This window comes from Coregonus clupeaformis, chromosome 37 (assembly GCF_020615455.1).
Source record: "Coregonus clupeaformis isolate EN_2021a chromosome 37, ASM2061545v1, whole genome shotgun sequence".
In the NCBI taxonomy this organism is placed as follows: domain Eukaryota; kingdom Metazoa; phylum Chordata; class Actinopteri; order Salmoniformes; family Salmonidae; genus Coregonus; species Coregonus clupeaformis.
In genome coordinates this window covers 7439709-7465219 of record NC_059228.1, presented here as the reverse complement: position 1 = coordinate 7465219, position 25511 = coordinate 7439709, and the positions used below count along the sequence as shown (strand labels likewise).

At 40.8% G+C, this 25511-nt stretch overlaps 1 protein-coding gene and 1 pseudogene across 1 annotated transcript; one reads left to right on the top strand and one right to left on the bottom strand.

Annotated features, from left to right (window-relative positions):
* Window positions 1–310: 310 nt before the first annotated feature.
* Window positions 311–23253, bottom strand: LOC121553491 (DNA-binding protein Ikaros). The gene is made up of 8 exons (XM_041866627.2): window positions 23008–23253; window positions 17934–17987; window positions 17641–17763; window positions 11066–11347; window positions 8345–8512; window positions 7890–8015; window positions 2405–2539; window positions 311–1787 (listed from the first exon to the last, which is right to left on the bottom strand). The coding sequence occupies exons 1-8, from the start codon at window positions 23150–23152 to the stop codon at window positions 1078–1080; spliced, it is 1743 nt and encodes a 580-aa protein (XP_041722561.2). The 5' UTR covers window positions 23153–23253; the 3' UTR covers window positions 311–1077.
* Window positions 23254–24092: 839 nt separating this feature from the next.
* LOC121553492 lies at window positions 24093–24436 on the top strand (annotated as a pseudogene).
* Window positions 24437–25511: the final 1075 nt, after the last annotated feature.

The window sequence follows — 25511 nt, the reverse complement described above, 5'->3', positions numbered from 1 at the left end:
GAAGATTTCAGTTTGTTTTTCTATTGAATTGTTCACATTATAGGTCACATTAAAGGTGGAAAAAGTTCTGACATGATTTATCTTTGTCTCATTCTTTTACATCACAAAAACCTGGCATTTTAACAGGGGTGTGTAGACTTTTTATATCCACTGTACCACACCCCCTCGGGCCTGTTATTTTTTATTGCTTAAATAATGCACGGTATATTGCTTATGGCTATAGTTCATTCTATAGTTCATTCTTACATGTTTTGTTTGAGCTGCTTTTGAAAGCAAAAGTCTAATTGAAAACATTATTGGTATTGTTGAATTCGATTTTCATAATGGCAAGCTAGGACTGATGGTTTGGTTAGCTAAACAAGCAAGTCTGTTTGTTTGGTTACCACAGAAACTACTGTAGTTATAGTAAACATCTTTACCTGCAAAGTAACACATTTGTAGCGGCAAATGTGCTAAATTATAGCCATGGTGTAAAAGGGATAATCAACTCGGTGCTCTATGCGTTCTCTGGATAATAATGCAACTCAGTGGAAGGTTTAGTTCCACTCTACCGCGTTGTGGAACACACCTTCCACATCGTTCATTATTTTCCATAGAACGCATAGCCCCTTGTTGATTATCCCTTACATAAATGTCAAGCAATACCTTGCCATTTAAAAGCCAACTTTATTGGATGATTGTATTCTTTAGAATAAAATATACAGATATTCCTCCAGGTAGGCTATCAGAAAACAGAGACATTTATTTAATGTATACAGACATCAATGACTTAAAACTATACAGTATGTGACACATGATACTTACTGCTGAGGCACAATAATATTTTTAGTTGTTTGTTTTGTTCACTGAACAGTTATTTTTAAGACCTTTTATTTTCTATAAAGCAGATGGAGGAATAGTTTCCCTTTTCCTCCTGAACATGTGAAATTAACATAAATTAGTCTTCTTCGTTCTTCAAACACACAATTTCTTGACAATGTATACAAATTGCCACTTTCAGAGAGCAAGTGTGTGTGTTTGTGTGTGTGTGTGTGTGTGTGTGTTAGTACATGTACATGTGTGTGTTCAGTGGGCCACTCAGTAGCGATGCTCCCCTCGGGTCATGTGTGACGAAAACTCATATCGGTCCTGACTGTGGTAGCCACAGAGGTTACACTCGAAAGGGTCTCGGAAGCCGTGGCAGCCCATGTGGATAGTGTACATCACATGGTCTAGGAAGAGGATGCGACAGTGTTCACAGCAGTATGCCCTCAACTGCTCCCCCTCTCCACTCAGCACCTTGAACCCCTCTGAGGCCATCTCGATGCTGGCCCGCATGGCCTCGTTCTGCCGCTGCTGCTCCTCCTTCACCAGGGGCAGCACGCCATTACGTACCCCAGACGTGATGTGGTTGGTCAGGTAGATGAGGCTCGATGCCCTGCCACCTGCCCTCTCTTCATTGTTGCTCTCCGTGTCGGTGGAATCCTGGCCACTGTGGCTGGGGGAGCCATCCCTCTCGCTGGAGGCAGATTTGGACTTGGCGAGCAGCAGCAAGTTCTCGGCTGCGCTGTCCTTGGCTGACAGGCCGTGGCCCCCCGCCCCTTGGCCCTCTGGAGGGGGCTTGTGTTTGGGATAAATGGAGCCAATGACCCCCACGTCAGAGGAGGTTGGGGAGGTCTGGATGAGAGGTCGCAGGGACTCAGCACCCAGGTAGCTGATGGCGCTGTTGATGGCCTGGTCGATGACATGAGGCTGCATCAGTTCCCCCGGGTTGCCCTCGAAGGAGAGGTCGGCGAGACGCTTCTCACCTGAGGATTAGAAAGGGAAAACCGATGAATACCAATGTTACAATTCAAATAGAAAATCCTCAGATTAATGACATCAAACATTACAAGCACTAATGTTTCCCTGTAGTTCTAGGGGTCCATTTATTGGTCACAATTTTACTGATTCTCTCCTTATTTAGAGTTATTTGCATTGTTCTCCTTAGTGTCTCATGGCTGATTACTTTGTTTTAGTTGTTGTTATTTCTGACATGCTTTGTCAATATATTCTTATTAATATATTTAATTAATTTAATTTAAGTAAGTCATCTTAAAATAAATGTATAATACACAAAGCTTTAGAATGAAGTTGAAATCAATGGAAATATTATGTTTGATCAACTTAAATAAAGCTCAAACATTGTTATAATGATAGACAGATTCTAGGCACAAGGGTGATCATGCTGAATATTAATGTTAATTAATAATTAATTAATTAATTAATGCTGTTTTATTAAATAGCCTATTCTGCAGCGCAAAGGTGGCAAATCAGAATGCATCAAACTGAAATACGCAATTCTCACATTTGGAACCTAAGTCGTGTGCTTTGCAGTTAAAGCAATGTTGGTTGGTATACAAAGGAAGCAGACTTTCTCCCTTACCTACAAACTTCTGTGGCATAGTGCTCTTACGTTTGGCAACATTATTAGCTAGTCTGTCTAGCACCAAGGCTCTCTCAGATCCCGTCTGGCTTAAGTCTTCCCTCTGCTCATTCTGGTTGCTTTCTTCCTTTACTACTGGAAAGCAAGACAGAGAAGTAGGTTTCAGAACCAAAGTAGTAAAATCTGACCTGATAAAATTTAGAATTACTGTATAACAGGATCTTGCTATTATTGGCTTAAGCATCCCTGAAAGTAGATTTCTTACAGGGCGCAATGATGAGGATGCTTTTATTGACAGACAGTTGGTATACAGTGCCTTCAGAAAGTATCCATACCCCTTGACTTATTCCACATGTTGTTGTGTTACAGCCTGAATTCAAAATTGATTAAATAGATTTTGTCTCTCACCCATCTACACAGAATACCCCATAATGACAAAGTGAAAATATGTTTTTAGAGATTTTTGCAAATGTATTGAAAATGAAATACAGAAATATCAAATTTACTCACACCCCTGAGTTAACACATGTTAGAATCACATTTGGCAGCGATTACAGCTGTGAGTCTTTCTGGATCAGTCTCTAAGAGCTTTGCACACCTGGTTCGTACAATATTTCCACATTATTATTTTTTAAATTCGTCAAGCTCTGTCAAATTGGTTGTTGATCATTACTAAGCCATTTTCAAGTCTTGCCATAGATTTTCAAGCCGATTTAAGTCAGAACTGTAACTAGGTCACTCAGGAAATTTCAATGTCACCTTGGTAAGCAACTCTAGTGTGTATTTGGCCCTATGTTTTAGATTATTGTCCTGCTGAAAGGTGAATTTGTCTCCCGGTGTCTGTTGGAAAGCAGACTGAACCAGGTTTTCCTCTAGGATTTTGCCTGTGCTTAGCTCTTATCCATTTCTTTTGATCCTAAAAATCCTCCCTAGTCCTTGCAGATGACAAGCATACCCATAACATGATGCAGCCACCACAATGCTTGAAAATATGAAGAGTGGTACTCAGTAATGTGTTGTGTTTGATTTGCCCCAAACATAACGCTTTGTATATTTAGGACATAAAGTTAATTTCTTTGCCACATTTCTTACAGTTTTACTTTAGTGCCTTTAGAATATTTTTATTTTCACTGTTGTTGCTCCATCCTCAGTTTTCTCCTTTCAAATCAAATTTTATTGGCCGCATACACATATTTAGCAGATGTTATTGCGGGTGTAGCAAAATGCTTGTGTTCCTAGATCCAACAGTGCAGTAATATCTAACAATTCACAAAAATACACACAAATCTAAAAAGTAAAAGAATGGAATTAAGAGTATAAATATATAAATATGCTGTATATATAGTGCATTCAGAAAGTATTCAGACCCCTTCACTTTTTCCACATTTTGTTACATTACAGCCTTACTCTAAAATGGATACAATTATTTTTTCCCCTCATCATCTACACACAATACCCCATAATGAAAAAGCAAAAACTGAAATATTACATTTACATAAGGCTTCAGACCCTTTACTCAGAACTTTGTTGAAGCACCTTTGGCAGCGATTACAGCCTCAAGTTTTATTTGGTATGACGTTACAAGCTTCGCACACCTGTATTTGGGGAGTTTCACCCATTCTTCTCTGCAGATCCTCTCAAGCTCTGTCAGGTTGGATGGGGAGCGTCGCTGCACAGCTATTTTCAGGTCTCTCCAGAGATGTTCGATCGGGTTCAAGTCTGGGCTCTGGCTGGGCCGCTCAAGGACATTCAGAGACTTGTCCCGAAGCCACTCCTGCTTTGTCTTGGCTCTGAGCTTAGGGTCATTGTCCTGTTGGAAGGTGAACCTTCGCCCAAGTCTGAGGTCCTGAGCGCTCTGGAACAGGTTTTCATCAAGGATCTCTCTGTACTTTGCTCCGTTCATCTTTCCCTCAATCCTGACTAGTCTCCCAGTCCCTGCCGCTGAAAAACCTCCCCACAGCATGATGCTGCCACCACGTGCTTCAGCGTAGGGATGGTGCCAGGTTTCCTCCAGACGTGATGCTTGGCATTCAGGCCAAAGAGTTCAATCTTGCTTTCATCAGACCAAAGAATCTTGTTTCTCATGGTCTGAGAGTCCTTTAGGCTGTCATGTGCCTTTTACTTATGAGTGGCTTTCGTCTGGCTACTCTACCATAAAGGCCTGATTGGTGGAGTGCTGCAGAAATGTTAGTCCTTCTGGAAGGTTCTCCCATCTCCACAGAGGATATCTGGAGCATTGTCAAAGTGACCATTAGGTTCTTGGTCACCTCCCTGACCAAGGCCCTTCTCCCCCCGATTGATCAGTTTGGCCGGGAGGCCAGCTCGAGGAAGAGTCTTGGTGGCTCCAAACTTCTTTCATTTAAGAATGATGGAGGCTACTGTGTTCTTGGGGACCTTCAATGCTGCAGACATGTTTTGGTAACCTTCCCCAGATCTGTGCCTCGACACAATCCTGTCTCGGAGCTCTACGGACAATTCCTTCGACCTCATGGCTTGGTTTTTGCTCTGACATGCACTGTCAACTGAGGGACCTTATATAGACAGGTGTGTGCCTTTCCAAAACATGTCCAATCAATTGAATTGACCACAGGTGGACTCCAATCAAGTTGTAGAAACATATCAAGGATGATCAATGGAAACAGGATGCACCTGAGCTCAATTTCGAGTCTCAGAGTAAAAGGGTCTGAATACTTACACTACCGTTCAAAAGTTTGGGGTCACATGAAATGAGTTTATGGGAAATATAGCAAAATGAATCGGAAATGTAGTCAATGACAAGGTTAGAAACAATTATTTTTTATTGAAATAATAATTGTGTCCTTCAAACTTTGCTTTCGTCAAAGAATCCTCCATTTGCAGCAATTACAGCCTTGCAGACCTTTGTATTCTAGTTGTCAATTTCTTGAGGTAATCTGAAGATATTTCACCCCATGCTTCCTGAAGCACCTCCCACAAGTTGGATTGGCTTGATGTGTACATCTTACGTACCATATGGTCAAGCTGCTCCCACAACAGCTCAAGAGGGTTGAGATCCGGTGACTGTGCTGGCCACTCAATTATAGACAGAATACTAGCTAACTGCTTCTTCCCTAAATAGTTATTGCATAGTTTGGAGCTGTGCTTTGGGTCATTGTCCTGTTGTAGGAGGAAATTGGCTCCAATCAAGCGCCGTCCACAGGGTATGTCATGGCGTTGCAAAATGGAGTGATAGCCTTCCTTCTTCAAGATCCCTTTTAACCTGTACAAATCTCCCACTTTACTACCATCAAAGCACCCCCAGACCATCACATTGCCTCCACCATGCTTGACAGATGGCATCAAGCACTCCTTCAGCAGCTTTTAATTTGGTCTGCGTCTCACAAATGTTCTTCTTTGTGATCCGAACACCTCAAACTTCGATTTGTCTGTCCATAACACTTTTTCCCAATCTTCCTCTGTCCAGTGTCTGTGTTCTTTTGCCCATCTTAATATTTTATTTTTATTGGCCAGCCTGAGATATGGCTTTTTCTTTGCAACTCTGCCTAGAAGGTCAGCATCCCGGAGTTGCCTCTTCACTGTTGACGTTGAGACTGGTGTTTTGCGAGTACTATTTAATGAAGCTGCCAGTTGAGGACCTGTGAGGCGTCTGTTTCTCAGTTGTGCACCGGGGCCTCCCACTCCTCTTTCTATTCTGGTTAGAGCCAGTTTGCGCTGTTCTGTGAAGGGAGTGGTACACGGCGTTGCACGAGATCTTCAGTTTCTTGGCAATTTCTCGCATGGAATAGCTTTCATTTGTCAGAACAAGAATAGACTGATGAGTTTCAGAAGAAAGTTATTTGCTTCTGGCCATTTTGAGCCTGTAATCGAACCCACAATTGCTGATGCTCCAGATACTTCTTTAATCAGCACAACAGTTTTTAGCTGTGCTAATATAATTACAAAAGGGTTTTCTAATGATCAATTAGCCTTTTAAAATTATAAACTTGGATTAGCAAACACAACATGCCATTGGAACACAGGACTGATGGTTGCTGATAATGGGCCTCTATACGCCTATGTAGATATTCCATAAAAAATCTGCCGTTTCCAGCTACAATAGCCATTTACAACATTAACAATGTCTACACTGTATTTCTGATCAATTTGATGTTATTTTAATGGACAAAAAAATTGCTTTTGTTTCGAAAACAAGGACATTTCTAAGTGACCCCAAACTTTTGAACGGTAGTGTATGTAAATAAAAATTTGCAAACATTTCTAAAAACCTGTTTTTGCTTTGTTATTATGGGGTACTGTGTGTAGATTGATGAGGATTCTTAAAAAAAAATCAATTTTAGAATAAGGCTGTAATGTAACAAAATGTGGAAAAAGTGAAGGGGTCTGAATACTTTCCGAATGCACTGTATATGTGTGTGTGATGGGAAGTATAGATAATATGGACAGTATATGGATAGAACATGTAGTACTGTATATCTGAAGAATGGTATATCACAGCCATTAAACTTTTAAAGTCACCATTGGCCTCATGGTCAAATCCCTGAGCGGTTTCCTTCCTCTCCGGCAACTGAGTTAGGAATGACGCCTGTTTCTTTGTAGTGACTGGGTGTATTGATACACCATCCAAATGATTGACTCAAGACATTTCAGCTTTTCATTTTTTATTAATTTGTAAACATTTCTAAAAACATAATTCCACTTTGGCATTATGGGGTATTGTGTGTAGGCCTGTGACACAAAATCTGAATTTAATCCATTTAAAATTCAGGCTGTAAAACAACAAAATTTGGAAAAATTCAAGGAGTGTGAATACTTTCTGAAGGCACACACTAACTAAGCAAAGGAGAGTGATCAACCTGTCTCATAATTTCCTCTTATAAATATACAAACCTCTGCTCTCTCGGCCCACTTCCTAATGTTGTCAGCTCAGTAGGTTACATGTACATCCACCTTCAATGGATCCTTTGTATAAGAGGTATTTTAACGTGAGCAAAAGCCACATTATCTTACTATATTTAACTCTAAGCCATGTTCCACATTCAGGAAATTATTATTACATTTAAGCAGAACTGTCAATTCATTTTTAACAAAACATGAACTGAAAAGATTACAAGGAAAAAGACGTCAGGCTCTTATTTATAGTTAGTTGATTCACAGAAGGAAGCAGTAAAACTTAAAGACCTATCCGTCATTCCAAGAAAATTAGCTGCCACTCTATTTGACCACATTTCTTTACTGAATAAAGTGTTTTTCCCCTTTAGAATAACTGGATATGAGTCAACAGAAACAGCAAAAATGCACTTATCCAATACATTACGGAAGCCTTACTGATAGAGGAACAATGTTTATTCTGCAGATAAATGTCATAAAATGTAGTCTGACCTGTTGGGAGTATTGTTGTAATTGCATCATTGTTGGTTCATTCATGTTGCTACCAGAGAGAGTCCTGAGTAAACTACAGTGCACAGTAGGTCAACAGTGTAGGTGGAGGTGAGAGACACTAACTAACCTGTATAGATGCTGTTCTGCAGCCCCATACACTGGAGATAGTTGTGGCACCGCTCCTTGTGTTCCTCCAGAGTGCTACGCTGCTTGTAGCTCCGCCCACAGTAAGCACATTTGTGGGGTTTTCCAACTGTACGATCAAATCAAATCAAATCAAACTTTATTGGTCACATGCGCCGAATACAACAGGTGCAGACATTACAGTGAAATGCTTACTTAGATGTGACATTGATACAGCAGTGAGCACTGACAGCAATAAATTGAGAGCAATATTCAAGTGCATGTGGGGGGGGCCATAGTACTGTCCATATTGTGAGTGGTGTATATGTTGTATTTTGAGTAATAATGGAATTATTTTTCATTCTCCAATAGACCCAGTCACATGTTTCCTTGACATGATAAACGTAATGGTTTTATAATAATTGATTTGCAGATGACAGACACATGCTCCTGACTCACCAGAGTGGGTGCGCAGGTGACCGCTGAGGGCGTCTCTCCTGCGACAGGCGTAGTTGCACAGGTGACACTTGAAGGGCTTCTCTCCTGAGTGGAGCTTGATGTGGCGCAGCAGGTTGCCTTTCTGGGTGAAAGAAGCACCACACTGGGTACACTGGAACGGACGCTCTCCTGAGGACAAGACAGCAGGCTGTGAGGGCCATCACACAGGAACAGCTGCCACTCATCTACAGTATGTATCAACACTTTAAATGTAATTGGCAGATAGCAAATTAGTGTTTGGATATTTTTCACTAACAAGCACACTTTTGTAATCTCACAAACACACAACTGGAGTATAGGCATCTGTGAGTTATGTAGATACTATCATGTAGATGTTATCATTAAATAGAAACATCTTCAGCAAAATCTTGTGTTGTGAGCTCAGACACAAAATTACAATAATAGCAGATGAGTATTTTATTTGTAAGAGTAGGCCTATATGAATGGAATTATATACATTTTAGATAAAAGAGGGTTAATGCAAAGTGTTGACAGTGTATGGTGAATGTATGAATGTGCTTTCTCTTTTGTCATCCTACAGCATGAGATGGACCAATTTGTAGTTTGTATCAGTTCAACCATTGGGAGTTTCTAGTTTGCTTTGAGATACACCAATGTCAACTCAGCTCAACGAGAACAGCCTCTCCTCAGACAATAATAGGCTAGGTATAAAGCCATTGTCTGAATTTTGCTATGTGGATGCAAGAACTAAAGCATCCCAAATAGTTCCACTGTGGATGTGAATGTGGGGTCACTGTACTACAAGACTCCCAAGCACTAGAACACAGTGGATGATGGAGGAACTCGGCACACAACCCAATCAACCAGCCTAGGAGGGTTTGAGAGCGGAGTGACACTCCATTTCTCCGTGCTCTCCCTGGCCCTGCACCTCGGAGCCGACTACCACTCTGATCGAACAAGAGCCTTTCAGACTCAGGCTGCCAGTTTCGTAATGCACCAGTGCCTGGGTCAATTTGATCTGAAAATCTAATTTTTTCCTCTTCTTCGTCTCTAAAATAAGAGTGGCCCATCACAATGCAAATTCAAGCTAATTTGAATAAAGCGAAGGAAACACTTTGTGTTGAGAGCCAGTCTTCCTGATCAGTGGTTCTGGAATAAACCAATATCCATCCTCTCTGCGTGTTGTGGCATTCTGTGAGAAGGTTTTAATATGGCTTTTTTTTTTCGAAAGGCCCCCATAAAATAAGACTCACCAGTGAAGCAGCAAAACTATAGAAAAAAGGAAGCTCATTAAAAATGCATTTCAGGAGCAGAGACTCACCACAGAATATTTTCTATTTAAATAGGAGGCACTTCATTATATATTTTATTATACATTATTTTGCATTTACATTAGTCTAATGTTCCTTTCTTCCATTTTGGGTTTCATTAGTTTCTAAAGCTTGGCAGTTAAGTGCCTTTTTAAAAAGTGTTCCCCCCTACTGGTTTGGGTGAATTTCAATAGAATATCAATTTTGAATTTTGAAAAAGTTTTTATACTCGGATAATTGCAATTTTGTGGAGATTCCATTTAATTGCCGCTGATATCCTGTTTTTCATCTGTGATATAAGGTCATGTTTATGGACTATATTCATCTTACTTTTTTAGTCTTATCACACAACAAATAGATCACGAGCCACCTCTCTTGTGATAATTTAAAAGGACACCCAAAAGTCACCCATACAGAATATCTAGATACTACATTTTTACATTTTAGTCATTTAGCAGACGCTCTTATCCAGAGCGACTTACAGTTAGTGAATAAAAAAAAAAATTATACTGGCCCCCCGTGGGAATCGAACCCACAACCCTGGTGTTGCAAACACCATGCTCTATCAACTGAGCTACATCCCTGCCGGCCATTCCCTCCCCTACCCTGGATGACGCTGGGCCAATTGTGCGCCGCCCATGAGTCTCCCGGTCGCAGCCGGCGGCGACAGAGCCTGGATTCGAACCAGGATCTCTAGTGGCACAGTTAGCACTGCGATGCAGTGCCTTAGACCACTGCGCCACTCAGGAGTGACACATGACATACTTGACTAATACCTCAATATTTTAGTCTAAAACTCCCGTTTACAACATTACATACCAATATATTGACTATAGCACTGTAACTATGGGAAAAGATGCCTCTGAAACCCATTTGACCACTACAAACCAATGAAAGCTCTATATTATCCACATCAACAACTAAATGGAATTGATCTCTTCATGTTAAGCTCGTCCATCATCAATTAACTCCTATTGGTTAAGCAATAACTTTTACAAAACAAGTATTCAACTGCTTCATTGCACCTCCTGGTGCTTATCTTATAGAAGTCAACACAATTGGTGGATACCTAGCACTGTAGCATGATATCCTACTAAGTGGTGCTTTGTTCTCCAATATACAAAAACATACTTATTAGGTGATAAGCATGTAATTAACTTCTGTAAGATAGTGTGAAACCCCAATTACTTGTGTTGTAGCCTATGCTTTGTGGACAACTTTGGAATAAGACATAAGAACACAGACGTATCCTAAGAGTGCTCTGTCTACTGCTCTCAGTCTCTGAAGTAAAGATAAAGATACTGACAGAATCCATCTCAGCTTCTCAACTCCACATACAGATGATCTCTCTGTAAGGCTACCAGTGAGCGTGGGTGCAAAGTAAGGGCGATGGGTATCGCGGATGGCTTACCAGTGTGGCTTCGCTTGTGCACCATCAGCACATTGGGGCCAATGCAAACTGTCCCACAGATATCACACTTGAGCTTCCCGTTGGGCAGGCGGATACCCCCGGCTGAGGAGTAGGGGCCCTTGCTGTCGGGGCCGCCTGCATGGGAGCCGTTCACTTTGGCCCCCGAGGCATCGAGCACGCGCAAGTCTTCCGCACACTCCTCCTCCTCCTCGCCATTCATCATCATGTCAAAGGCGAGCCCATTCTCCTCGTCACTGCGAGCCTCAACTTTAATGTTACAGGCTGGAAAAGAGGGCAGTGGGCCACTGTTTAGAATAGGAGCATGTTTCTGGGGGACTATAGCCTACCTTACTGTGTAGAAATATGAGTACATTACTATATTACTATTTGAGTACATGTACATCTTTGACTTTCCATTGGTCAATATGTGACTATTAGTTTAAGGGCATGTGTCTGTGTCTCCCTCTACTTGAATGGTTGTTTTAGTGCCTCACCTCCAATGAACTTACTGATAGCAATCGTTCATTGCAGAGTGAGAGCATTTAAATCAGCACTTTCTGTGCAGCAATCCTCAATTCAACTTGATTAGCAGAGCACACTAGGACAAAACTTTGAAACAGATTTGGTGAATTTATGCAGTGGGTTCTTGTGATCAGTGTTCCAGATCAAACATAACAGATGGATAATATATATATATATATTTTCGCTAAAAGAGATAGGGAAACTCATACTCCATCTCTCATCATCACACTTCTGTAAAAATGACTGCAAGATAAACAGGAAACAGAGACACAGGAAGCTGTGTGAAACAAGGGACGGCAGCGGTGTAAACCAGACCAACAAACTATGGTAAACAAACACACACACACACTCGCACACCAAACAAGTAAGGTATAAAAGAAATAACAAAAAAACACAATATCTGAACATAGGTAGCGCTTAAAAAATTTAAATGATAATCCAAAAACGCTTGCATTCAAAATGTAACACAATGAATGTTTGATTTATAGACACAACCCACTGGGCACAGAAGTCAGTTCAATGTCTATTTTTGATTTACATTTGGTTGAGTTGTCAACTAACGTGAATTCAACGTGAAATCAACAAATAAATTCACCATGTCATTGGATTTAGGTTAAAAGTTAGGTGAAAAAAAGATGAAATGCCCTTACGTTGATAACTTTTTGCAAATTCAATTAGTTTTCCACATTGATTCAACATCATCACATTGATTTTTTTGTTGAAATGACGTGGACACAACGTTGATTCAATCAGTTTTTGCCCATTGGGAACTTGTCAATTTTTTCAATAACTTTGTAACCAGACTATGGCATAGACAATCCATTTGCACAAATATTTTTTGAACCTTAATTTAATCAACGTTTATCATCTCAATAAGCACAACTATAAAAGGAGCGAATGTAAAGGAAATGTGACGACAGCCGTCTGATTGAGTATTGGAGGGATATCGGGTCAAGTGACGTTTTCCTCAAGTAATTGGAATGTACTTTCAAACACTTAAAACCTTGTAAACCCCTCAACTATTAGCCTGTTATTTGCATGTCATGGTGGCTGATTTCCTCATGTGTCTTCCTTGTTTGTACACCAGAAGAAGTGGAAGAAGTGGAAATAATGAAATATAGGAATCTATAGGGAAAAAGGGGAAGCTTCAGAAACAGGGCCTACGTAACCGAAATACCAATAATTATGGAGAAGTGACAGAAAGGGAAGCTCAGACTAGGAATTGTAAAACAGTGTAACTGAAACAGTCCCTTTGTGGGATGCTTGTTTTCACTGACACTCCCAGGGAACAAGCTCCCATAATGCATGATTCATCCAGTGAGAGCGGAAAGGCAACTCGTGTGAACACAATGACTTTTTGTTGCTCTCACTTCAGTATCAACTGAATACCATCTTGGTGATACTGGATAAAATCAGCATTTGGTATACAGTACCATGCTAACTACTCAAATAATACAATTAAGCGCCACCTTGGTGATAGTGGACACCCCAAAGACCAAATTACGTTAGAATTAGTTATGTTATGCTAACTGATGAAATACTGTAAGTCCAGGGCAGCCTTGTAAAAGAAAAACTGCTCCTCCCTCACCATACAACATTTAGTCTGTAGCCCTAAAACCCCTTGTTTTGTCAGTTTGCCTGTTGTTACTTTTCTTTGCGAGTGGACACATAGACTACTACATGTCTTTCCGCTGAGCAGGCGAGATGAGGAAAACACAAACCACACGCTTATAGAAATCGCACACCCGGCACTAAGGAAGTTAGCTAGATGAAAGCAGAAAGGCACAGATTACTACTGACATAGAGAAAGCACCCAGGGCACTGATAACTTTAAAGAGCATATTATCACAAACCACAGATGCTGAGTTAAGGCCTGCATCTCCCCAAGCATGTTAGGCCTACTTGTCAGCCAGAATCATAGACCTGAGGATTACTGGGTTGTTGGCTACAACATGAATACAACCACTTTCTTTTTAAACGTCTATGTGATTAAAGTCGTGAGAGAAAAAATGTCACTGCCCTCTATGGGTTTGTTGTTCAGTTAATGTACAGTAATGCACAGAACTTGGGCCGTAGCATATATATACACAAGACTCCTGAACAGCTAATCAAATGGCTACCTGGACTATTTGAATTTTTTACGCTGCTGCTACTCTCTGTTTATTATCAATGAATAGTCACTTTACCTCTACCTACATGTACATATTACCTCAATTACCTCGACTAACCTGTGCCCCTGCACATTGACTCTGTACCGGTACCCCCTGTATATAGCCTCGTTACTGTTATTTTATTGTTGCTCTTTAAATATTTGTTATTTTTCTATTTTCTTCTTCTTTATTTATTTTTTACTTCAGTTTATTTTAGTAAATACTTTCTTAACACATATTTTTCTTAAAACTGCATTGTTGGTTAAGGGCTTGTAAGTAAGCATTTCACTGTAAGGTCTACACCTGTTGTATTCGGCGCACGTGACAAATACAATTTGATTTGATTTGATTTGGGGGCTCGTCCAAGATTTCACTTACAGAAAGTGCTCTTGTTGCAGTGGTGTTACCCTTTAGAATCTCACTGAGATTTTCTTTTGCCTTTTGATTCTATATCATTCATAGTAGAATATGTATTGTTCATTTGACTTAAATGTCTGGTGTTGACATTGAGAGGCGGATCTACTGATTCACTGTTGTTGTTTTATTGCTCTATCTCTTTGTTTGTTCTTTCCTGTTAGATTTTACACTTGCTTCCCAAAACTAGTAAATCAGGATGTGTGGCAAGCATTACATAAAGTAAAAGCCCTTCTTCCCATCCCCAAGTTGGTCACAACTTCCCCATTTATCCTTGAGAAGCTGCAGCACCAGCAGTAGTGGTCCGGTTGACCTTGCCGATGTCAATGCTGTCTACCTCAGCTATGAGCCTGTGGGTTAGAGAGGGGCCAGAACGACAACATGAGGGTTGGTGTAGACCACTGAAGCTCAAGTATCTTTCCAGAGACCTTCCGTGACAAAACCCTAGGCTTATTTACTTTGCTTGGAAGTCAAATAACTAAACACATTATTTTCAACAGTGTAGGCTACCGTATACTTAGTTACAGCTCCAGTGTCATTGATTTGATTCACTGGTACAAAAGAGACTACATTTCTAAATTCACAAGCTACTCAAACTATCAAAAGAATAGGAAACACGGGTAACTGATAACAAGCCATTGATGATGGCTCAGTTATGTAGTGTGGAAGTAAAAAGAGCCTGTTGAAGGTTCCTGCAACAGAGCTGCTTTTCTCACTGCCTGATGAAAATAGCCCAGTGTGTGCTAACTCTGCTGTGGAACCAACCACATGCGTGTAAAACCACATAGATGCCATACTGAACACAATTCCTTTTGGTGTTTCAGTGTCGATAAGGGGCACCAAAAACAAAGCGTACTTTTCCCCACTCTTTTGAAACTCTAACCTTGCATTTTTGGGAAATAGACAGGATTGTAGTGAAGACTGAATAACCCTAATGATTCATACATACTGAAAGATAAATTGTGTCACCAGAAAGGCATACCGTGACATGTAATTTTACTGTCTGTGTGACTGTAATGACCAAAAATATTTTGATACAATTGAATTCAATAAGGCAACCTTTTGTGACAATGTGTCTTGTCCTCCCAACACAAGGGAAATCCTTTTTGGGCTTGTTGAATTGTATAGTGAAGTCTGTGTGGGATGAACCTAGAGAAGCTGTGTAGGACAAACCTACAGTATGTTAGCATTGGAAAGTGAATGGAAAACTGCAAAAAACAACCTGGCTTTGAGGTCTTGAGCTTCCATCATACCTGCAGCCTCCTTGTCTCAGTTACACAGTCCTGCTTGTGTCCTGCACTTCAGGCCAATATCCTTTGAACCACATGATCCTAACAGATAATAATAACTCCTTGATGCATTTGGGGTTTATCGGAGAGCCAGCGATGCACTGCATAGATACAGTATAACAGTCACTTCCTCTCACACTCTCACACCCTCACACTGGTGATTAGATCTTCAGCGAGTGCAGAGCAACACAAACACTTACACTCACCAACACCCAAAGACAAACACGTGCAAACAAACACATGCATACAAACACACACACACACTGTTGTCTTTGTTTATGCCGACCTCTTTCCTGATTCAGGACCTCTTCCTGTATTTCAAAATAATATAAGACCAGAAAAAGAGATTAGGAATCATACAACACATCCTTAAAAAACGAACTCGCCAAAGAAGACACTATAAAACATTTATCTCTGATGCTCTGCTCTCATTGTATGTGAATTTACAAAAACATGTTGAAAGTACTATGGAATAATGTCTGTAAATCCGGCAAGTGAAATGACTAATCATACGCTCAGCCACAAAGACAGTCATATGGAGAAAGACATGCCTGACTGGACTGAACCACAGCAGCATATGCCTGTGTTTCCTATGGCCTCCTCTTCCAGCTCTAGCTCAACTGCAAACTTGCACAAAGCCCAAAAAATGAGCATTTATGATAAACAAAATAAGTATAGGTCAGCCCATGTAATGCTTCAGAAAGTCAATCAATTGGCGGCTCATGGATAAACCTTAGAACTGCAGCTGCTGGAGGTGAAAGCCTCAAAATATCTTATGATGATTTCTCTTCAATGCTGATAGACGTTTTCACATTGACTGAGTGACTTTTGATCAAGATAAATGTGTACTTCATGGTTAGTAGGGCAGTTACAATAAATTCCTGGTACATGACAATGGGTATCCTTGTCGTAAACTATGGCATGCTGGCGAGGGTTGGAGTTCCTTATGTGTGCTGCTGAGTTAAAAGCTTGACAGTTGAAGTGAAAGCGTCAGTGTGTTTGCAGGTGGCTGGCTGTGTGGTGGTGCGATGCACTGGTGATGTGCAATGCTGATCTCCGAGCTTGACTCTGCTCCTGAAAACTTTATCTCCTGGAGTGTTGAAACTGCCTGATGGCAAGTTCTTCTTAGGAAACTCTTGCTCTGACATGTTGTTTCTGACTAAATGCTGCCTCGAAGTACAAGGGTAAACTACACCACACAGCTATCTGGAGCTAATATGGAAGGACAATCCAGTTTTACACCCAAAATTATAGTAACACTTATTGTGTATTGTAGTTATCACAATGGATCACTAACACATCCCATAAACCTACCATAGATATTGGTTGCATGAGCTACTGTATTTTTACGTATACAATATGATATGGCTAACCTTGCACACAGGTAGTGCAGCACTAGGGGGGAGGGGTTCACAGATGTTCTCATGAAGCAAACATTTGAATTCCAAAACTTCATCTGGTAAATGCTGCCTGGTGTCCCCTGACATCCCAGTCATGTCCCGAGTTTCAATGAACTTGTACATCAGCTAATGGTATTCCCTGGCTTCATTTAGTTACATCCACATATCAAGGCCACATTAGCCATTCCTTAAGGTTTTGCACATCATGTGATGGATCAGAGAAATGTCCAACCTTTCCTGCCAATGACCTAAATGCATCAAGATTACATGTTCAAAAGAACTAAGATTGATTAAGCGCTAGATTGCAAGTAATAAGTGGATTTAAGGGATTTTTTTGATGTGGTAACTACTGGTTGGGATGCCGTTACAAACTTGCTATTTTACTAACACAAAATAGTTAAGTTACTGACACATTTGTTTTTATGATATGTAATTTTGGTTTATTTTAATGTTTAAAAAAATAAGGGGGTGGAAATGTTGCTGTTCTATCTAGTGCAGGCAGGTGTAACAAGAATGTATTATTATAAATGTATTCATCATATGACATGTATTAATATATTATGATAACTGCTGTTTTTAAATCATCATTCTTTTCATTATGAGTAGTATGAACAATACTACTACTTTTGTCCTTGTGAGGGTATACATATTTCTGAAGGTGCTCTGGAAACTGTTTTGGGGCACACAGGTGAAAGTTTGATGGCTATACTGGTCTGGGTGTTATAACTGGTTATAGGCCCACTGATGTGGGAGTGGTACATTGAAACATGTGGCACAGACTTATATGAGCTGTCACTCACCCATGCCTCCTTTGTCACCCCTGTTGTTGTGTTGCAGATTGGAGCTGGCAGACAGGTCCTCTGGGACGGGCATGGCCTCGTCGTTGTCCTCAGACACATCATTGGGAGGGGGGCTGTCCCTGCCTGCATGGGTAAGCACCAGCAAACACCCATTAGTCACCAGAACATGGTTCATTATTGCTCATATGATAGAACCATAATCATCTATAATCCATCATATGTGCTGTGACTGTGCCAGTCAGCTTGGGCTCTGTGCAACTCACACTCTGAGGTCTGAAAACAGAGGCTCTTACCTGGCATCTGAGACATCTCCTGAGCCTCCTCCGTCTCCATTCGGTGCAGGTACTCTAATGGGATAGAGAGAGACGGAGATGTAGATGTGTTTAAATTTGATCAACGGCACAGCAGGGCTGAAAAAACACAACATTATAAAAAGCCACAACTGACTAAAGGCATGACCTCGCTGTGTACACCTCTGTCACGCCGGCAATGTCCCTTTTGTCACACCGAAAGACACACCACTGTCCCCCACATTACATTACAAAGAATTACAGACATTTTCATTACATGTCTGACAGAGAGGACGGGCTGGGAGAGTGGCTTGGCCCTGCGTGATGGGCTATGGTGATGAGGGGTGCTGGGAAGGGGCTTTCAGACCACATTTGTTATTTATTGTTAATTTCCTGCAACCTAATCATCCAAAAATGCAAACTGACTGCCGCAAAATTAAGCCGAAAATTAAGTGGCCCTAGGTCACTGAGGATATGGCTGTTTGCCGTGCCCAGCTGATCTGCGCTCATGTTCACTCTAATTTACTGAGCATGCATCGCTGAGCGCGCCACTACCCGAGCACAGACGTGTGCGAGAGGCACCACAATCAGAAACAAAGAGAGAGGAGAGAGAGAAAGATAATAAAGAGAGGGACCCAGAGAGAGTGATAGAGAGAGAGGGGGAGATACAGAGATAGGGAGGGGAGGGAACCAAGACAGACAGGGAGTGTGTCAGAGAGCGAAAGTAAAGAGAGAGAACCAGCGACAGAGAGATAGATAGAGGAAGGAGAAGGCCAAGGGGCACCGAAGTAAGTTTCTCTCGCACAAGAGGAGGCAATTTAGTGAAGAAGAGCACATCCCCTGGCCAGGGCCTGCTGCATATCTGAGGAGTCACCAGTGTGCGTGGCCCCATTAATAATGCATCCCCCTCAAGCCTGCAGCAGATGGGCACAACAGCCTCAGCCTCAGCTCCGCCACTTCAAGAAGGCCCTTGGTGGAGCCGCTTTCCCAGCCCAGCCAGCCACACAGGGAGAAGTGAAGCTCCCTAAAATAGCGAAGCGAGCCCGAGGGAGAAGGGGAACCTAGGCCTTCCTGTTTTACTGACAGATGGCTCCACACATTTGGAACAAATAGTGGGAAGCCACCAAGCAGCCCCCGCTGCTGTCGCAACACACAATGTTCAGCGGACAGGCGAGTCAAGTCAGAGACTCAACAACCCACGAACACCCAGGACCCAAGTGCAGAAGATGCGGCGCTGCGAGCACAGTGGGTGTTGCATGCTAGTGTGTCGATACAGGACTAGGAGGCCCTGCCTGCGACATCATTCTTTAGCATCTGGAGTTTGGAGGTCGGGGGGGTATTCACATGTGCCCTTTTTTCTGGGCGGATGGTGCGAAGGGAAATACTGATCATGTTGGTGGGGGACTTTGACAGAAGTGAGAAATGCATTCCCATGTTCCACCACAATACAGTTGTGTAGGCATTCAGGAAGTTGTATATTCACCCGAAGTAACATTGTTATTACTTTTAGTTACTAACTACCTGATGCAATCTTACATTTGTTTTTTTGTTTTTTTATCATAGTTTTGTTTCCTGGTTCATTTTAAGCCACATGCGTTTGTGACAAAACCCAATTAGTTGGATATCTTAATGCTATGTCATGTTGTAGTTTATTTCTTGTTGACTATTCTCAATATATTTTGTGTTTTGTGGATGGTTTCATTCAGACAATATTTCAGAATGACACCACTTTGGTCAAATATGACAAAACAAGGCACTAAGGGCAACAGCCGCTTTCTGAAAGTGCCTCACAAAGGGCAGGAAGAGTCATGGCAGTGGGTCTGAGTGCGCTCAGTAAGGGGTAGAGTGACAGGAAGAGGGCTGTGGGTTCACAACGCCCCCAGTCCTAACTAAACTAAAGGGAGTGTGTGTGTGTGTGTGTGTGTGTGTGTGTGTGTGTGTGTGTGTGTGTGTGTGTGTGTGTGTGTGTGTGTGTGTGTGTGTGTGTGTGTGTGTGTGTGTGTGTGCATGTGTGTGTGTGTGTGTGTGTGTGTGTGTGTGTGTGTGTGTGTGTGTGTGTGTGTGTGTGTGTGTGTGTGTGTGTGTGTGTGTGTGTGTGTGTGTGTGTGTGTGTGTGTGTGTGTGTGTGTGTGTGTGTGTGTGGGGTGGATGGCAGGTGGGGCGGAGGGGCTGTGCAGAGCAGGGTGCGAACACACGACAGGGAGCAGGGTGGAGACTGAAACAGTCAAACCGTTAAACAGCCAAAGTGTACAACACCAGCACACTGGATACTGGGAGGAAGTAAAAACTGACAGACAGGATTTTATAATGTAAACTATCATTTGGCAACACATATTTATCCTTAAATGTCAGGAATATCAACATAAAACATGTGCAAATAATATGGGGCCTATATGAATGGATAAATCAGTCGTATGAAAATCTATACAATCTGAGGGGTGATATAGAACATTAGGCTAAGTTTTTAATAACTTTTTTAAAGAAAAGTCAAACAAGAATGATATCATATCAGGTATTATTATTGAAATGTTTTTGTTCTCAAACTATTATAAGTATATGCTGCTTCTGTGAGAAGAGTGATTCAAGACTGTACTTGAAAGTCCTAATTTGTTTCTCCAGAAAATTCCTTTTGACATGGCATACAAAATATAATATATTTTGATAGTGAGATGTAAAAAATAATACTACTTTTTGTGTATTGAGACCCACCTCATCCATTCCAGTGTTAAACAAAACAATATTTGTGCCACAACTCACTCATGCCTTAGCAGCGACCCACCTGTGGGTCCCAAACCACCATTTGGGGAACCATGCCCTACTACATTACACCACGTAATATAATGAACAGTCAAAACAGTCATCTTTTTCATTTTTTATCATCTGAAAATTATAGAGAGAATACTCATTAGCAATTAATGAAATGTGCAGTCATAAATTGAAAGATGATAATCTTACTGAGCTAATGTTTTAGCACCTATTGTGGGTTAGAGGGGCTACAGTATAGGAGCATTGAAAGGAGTTTCCTTATGGTCTTCATTTGCATTTGACACACTTCATTACACTGGTATTCAGTGAGAATCATTTTAATAACAGCCTTTCTTTCTCTGTCCCCTTCCTCAGTATGCTAACAATAAGGAAGCTGATGAATCCACAAACACGTATTTGCAGCATTTCAACCCTCCTCAATCAGAAGAAGCAGATAAATCAAATGTAATTGTGCTATGGGGTGGGGTGCAATTCATTGCTTCGTTTACTAATAGTCATTTAAATATATCATATTTTTTTTCTTGAGGGTGAGTACATTTGTACAGGCTGCTGTGTTTTTAATTTTGGATTCGTTTTCAATATAAACTTTTCATGAAAAAAAAATGCAGCACATTCCTGCCTAATAATGCTATCACCCAAGTTTTCACATTATTATCTCATCTTTTCAGTAGGACAGAAACCTTTGAGGTGGCAGTGGTTTGCTTGAAATGAGAAAAATATACCTTAGGCCTGCTATCAAATTGAAATGCAAGTGTTTGGCTGCCCTAAAAAAGTGAGAAGCCTAATCTTGTTTAATGTTAATACAGAATGAGGAGGACGGCTATGCTGCCTTATAAAGGCAAAACACAGTAACTACGAATTTAGTCAAAAATCTTTGATCTGTTCTAATGGCCAGGTATGTTATCTGATTAATGTGGTATATAGTTTCCTGACACAAGAACAAGCCAGATGATTAGAATATATCATGGAGTATCAGAAATTGCTGTCTGTCTAGACAAAAAAATAATTTGAAGTCAGATTTTGCGGTAAAAAAAGTACGTAGTTACTGCGTTTTGCCTTTGTAGGGCAGTTTGCACTGTCAACAAAATGGAAATAATATTGTCAACAGCAAATTAAATCAAGTTAAAACAAGATCAACATTGCTTTTGAAGTTTTGTGAGGACAATCTAGACAATGCAGTAATGAAAATATGATATACCTTATTACTCCATATTAACCAAATTAATTAGCCTACTTGAGTAGGATTTTTCATTGTTTATGGTTATAGTTCCTCATTACAAGAATAAAATAGCCTCCGTGTTGAAGCTTGTAAAATGTTGTCCCAGCGCACAAAGGTGTGAGGAACATTATTTCTCTCAAAATGAATCTTCTATGGTGTTCTTGTTGAATGTCAGTTTCACAACATGTTAACAGTAGGCTATACTTGAGCCCTGCCCACCAATACTATCAACACACATGTCAGGTTCGGATCAGACCAACCAATAATTGAGACCGTCTTGGGCATTTTGAAAAGGGATTTTGAAGTGTGTGTGTCTTTTTCATGTAACTTTGAAAAGGGCAGAGAAACAGATTACGTTTTTCATACTGTGGGAAACGTAGTTATAGCCTAGGCTAAAGCTAATTATTGCGCTTTTATTGAGGACTGTTTAGATCAAGTTTATACGTGTTATTTCAATTTACTTGGTTTCATTTGTAATAATGGAAAGTGGACTTCTGAAATAAGAACTCCAGCTTGAATGACATGAATTAAAATGGTTTGTAGACTTCTGGATGCGCACAGTTGCAACAGGTGGCAATCTGGCACGAAAAGTGAAACCAGTCTATGGAAAACTTTGAAACCAAGGAAATGTCTGTTTTTGTTTTTATGTTTAGCCTAATTCTAATAGGCTTAATTGTCAATGACAAGACATATAGCCTACTGTTTCGATATGGTTCAGATAATTGTGAGCAATTCCTGTAATCTCCTAAAAATGAGTTTGGGAAAGGAGGAAAATATTCCATTATTCCATTATTTTAGAAAAGAAAATACATTCGATATTAATTATAAGGCACATAAAAATTGTATAACATTCATGAAACATTAACATTTTCCTTGATTAGTCAAATCCGTTACATGCACCACTATAAAAATACCCGCGTCACAGGATTTCAGACGCTCACGCACCTGCACCAGACTTCAGGACAATGTTTTCCAATCTGTTAGGTAGTTCATTTTAAAAGAGTAACGATCTTTCATTTCTTACTATTTAGAAATACGAATAAACACTTTAAATTAGTTTTAAGTTAACAAGCATCGTGAAAGTTACTATACCTGCTATTCCTTGAGTTTGCAATATGAAGTTCTTCCAACTCTCCCCCGCTCCATGTGCAGAAGTTCGAAGTGCCGCGGCAGCCCCATGGAACTCTGCCCTCGGTCCCTCCCCTCTCCACTGTACTTCCTCTTTCCAGCTTAACATTTCTATATTTCTGTGCTCGACTGAGGCATTTTGCTTGCTTTTATCCAGAGGCCGAGTCTGCTCGGGGAGTCGGTGCAACAGTCCTTGGCACTTGCTTTGTATCGTGCCAATAAAAGCTGACACCCAGTAGACCATTACTGGCAGCCATGCATGAGATGGGATGAGGCGCACCAGGCTGGGCGCACAGGAGACTGGACGATTCATTGTTTATTTATTTATTTCGTAGAAAAGGATGGGGACTCCTCACTTGCATGGGCAGCTCCCCTTCAGTCACCTGTTCTGGCATGCTGTAATAGTCACAGTGCAATTAAAATAACAAACTGTGTTGGTTTCAGATTATATTTGAACAAATATTGTGACAGTTTACATTGATAACAACCAACAATCATTGTAGAAAGTTGCATCCTTCCTTTTGCTTATGTATCAACAAATTCATAAAGTCTCATATACTTCCCTATTCTTTTATACTATTTGAACACCTATTTCATTATTTCAATAATGAATAATTTAATGACATGTCGGGAATGTAGGCTAATAGACATATAGGCCTGTGTGCCTAAAAAGGATATCACCCAAGTTTTCACATTGTTCACATATTTGCAGTAGGACAGATAGCTTTGAGGTGGCAGTAGTTTGCCTGAAAGAGAGAAAAGGAGATCTGCCTAGATCAGGTGATGACTTTGAGGATAATGATCTGGTCTAGAAGTGTCATTTGACATGATTTATTCCAAGCAGCACTGCCATTGGAATAATGAAAAGAAAAGTAACAAGTGTGAAAACACCTAATTACAATTTAAACAGACTCTTAAAGACAAGTATCCCATTGACTCAATGATCCTGTGTCTTTGGTACTGTCTATGTGCTGATTTTGTATCACCTGTAAATCAGCTGCATCCTTGTTTAGGAATACCTCAGCAGAGTTCAAAAGGCGTGGCTGGAACAGGTTAAAAATGGCAGACAGAAACCAGGACAGAAACAATGAAGGAGAGAAGAAGAAAGAGAGTATCTTTGACCTGTCAAAGTACATTGATAAACAAATCTGTGTGAAGTTTCAGGGAGGACGAGAGGCCAGTGGAGTTCTGAAGGGGTTTGACCCCCTGTTGAACCTGGTATTGGATAGCACCATCGAGTACTTGCGGGATCCTGACGACCAGTTCAAGCTGACCGAGGACACGCGGCAGCTGGGCCTGGTGGTTTGTAGAGGGACGTCCGTGGTGCTCATCTGTCCTCAGGACGGCATGGAAGCCATCCCCAAACCCCTTCATCCAGCAGCAGGACGGATAGTCGGCCAGCCTCGTTCTCTAGGATGACCTCACAGTAGTCCAATTCCTGGTGTGTATGTCAATTGTATTTCCTTGATTCCTTGCATTCTCTACTTGCCTCCTTCTCAAAATGCATTGGAGGAGAAGATCAGAGGAGAGGAACCTAAGATCTACTCCAATGTGCTTTGAGAAGGAGGGAGGATGTGAGGATTCAATTAAATATTATTGCGGTTAGTATGAAAAATATATGTATATACAAAAAAAAATAATGGATGCACTCACTAACTGTAAGTCGCTCTGGATAAGAGCGTCTGCTAAATGACTAAAATGTAAATGAAAATGTAATGTCCCTCCATAGGCAGACTGTGCACAAGGGTGAATGGATTCTTGAAGTACTGCTTTCTCTTCACCAAACCCCCCACATTTTTACTCATGTCACTGCTATATCATTGCATTTTTTGTTGTCTAGTGCATTGAAGTTCTGACAACATAGTATAAACATTTCAGCCAACATAGTTTAGGGCCCATTAACTTTTCTTATTTTTCTCAGAATTCATAGTAGTTTGTCCAATGCATATTTAAAAAATGAACATGTTCAGAACATTGGTCTGTTACAGTATTGCATGCACAAATAGGATATTGCCTCAAATTATTCAAAGCAAAATAATTTGTGGATTAATATTAATAGAAATTGTCAATGAATAATGAGTAATATACCTCTTATTTTACTCAAACAAGTGGGCACATTTCTCTGCCATGTTTTGTCATTATAATACCTTAAATTCAGTTTTGGGTACAGTGAATCTTTGCTGCATGTATGCTATGAGAAAAGTGACAGTTGTTCCCCATTATCCCATTATTCTCGAACCTTTCTGAGCGGTATTATCTGTGGAGATGCAGCGTGTTCTGGATAGCTGAGTCACCTACAGTGGAAGGCAGCCCTTATCTGCAAAGTAGCACAACATTCACAGGCAGTTGGTCTGGTCATGGTGCAAAAGAGGAACTTTTCTCAGGAGTGTGTTTTTGGTCTGTTGTTTCCACATGGCAGTACGGATTACAACAGTCTCCAAAGAGTTATCTTGATCCAGCCTCTATAA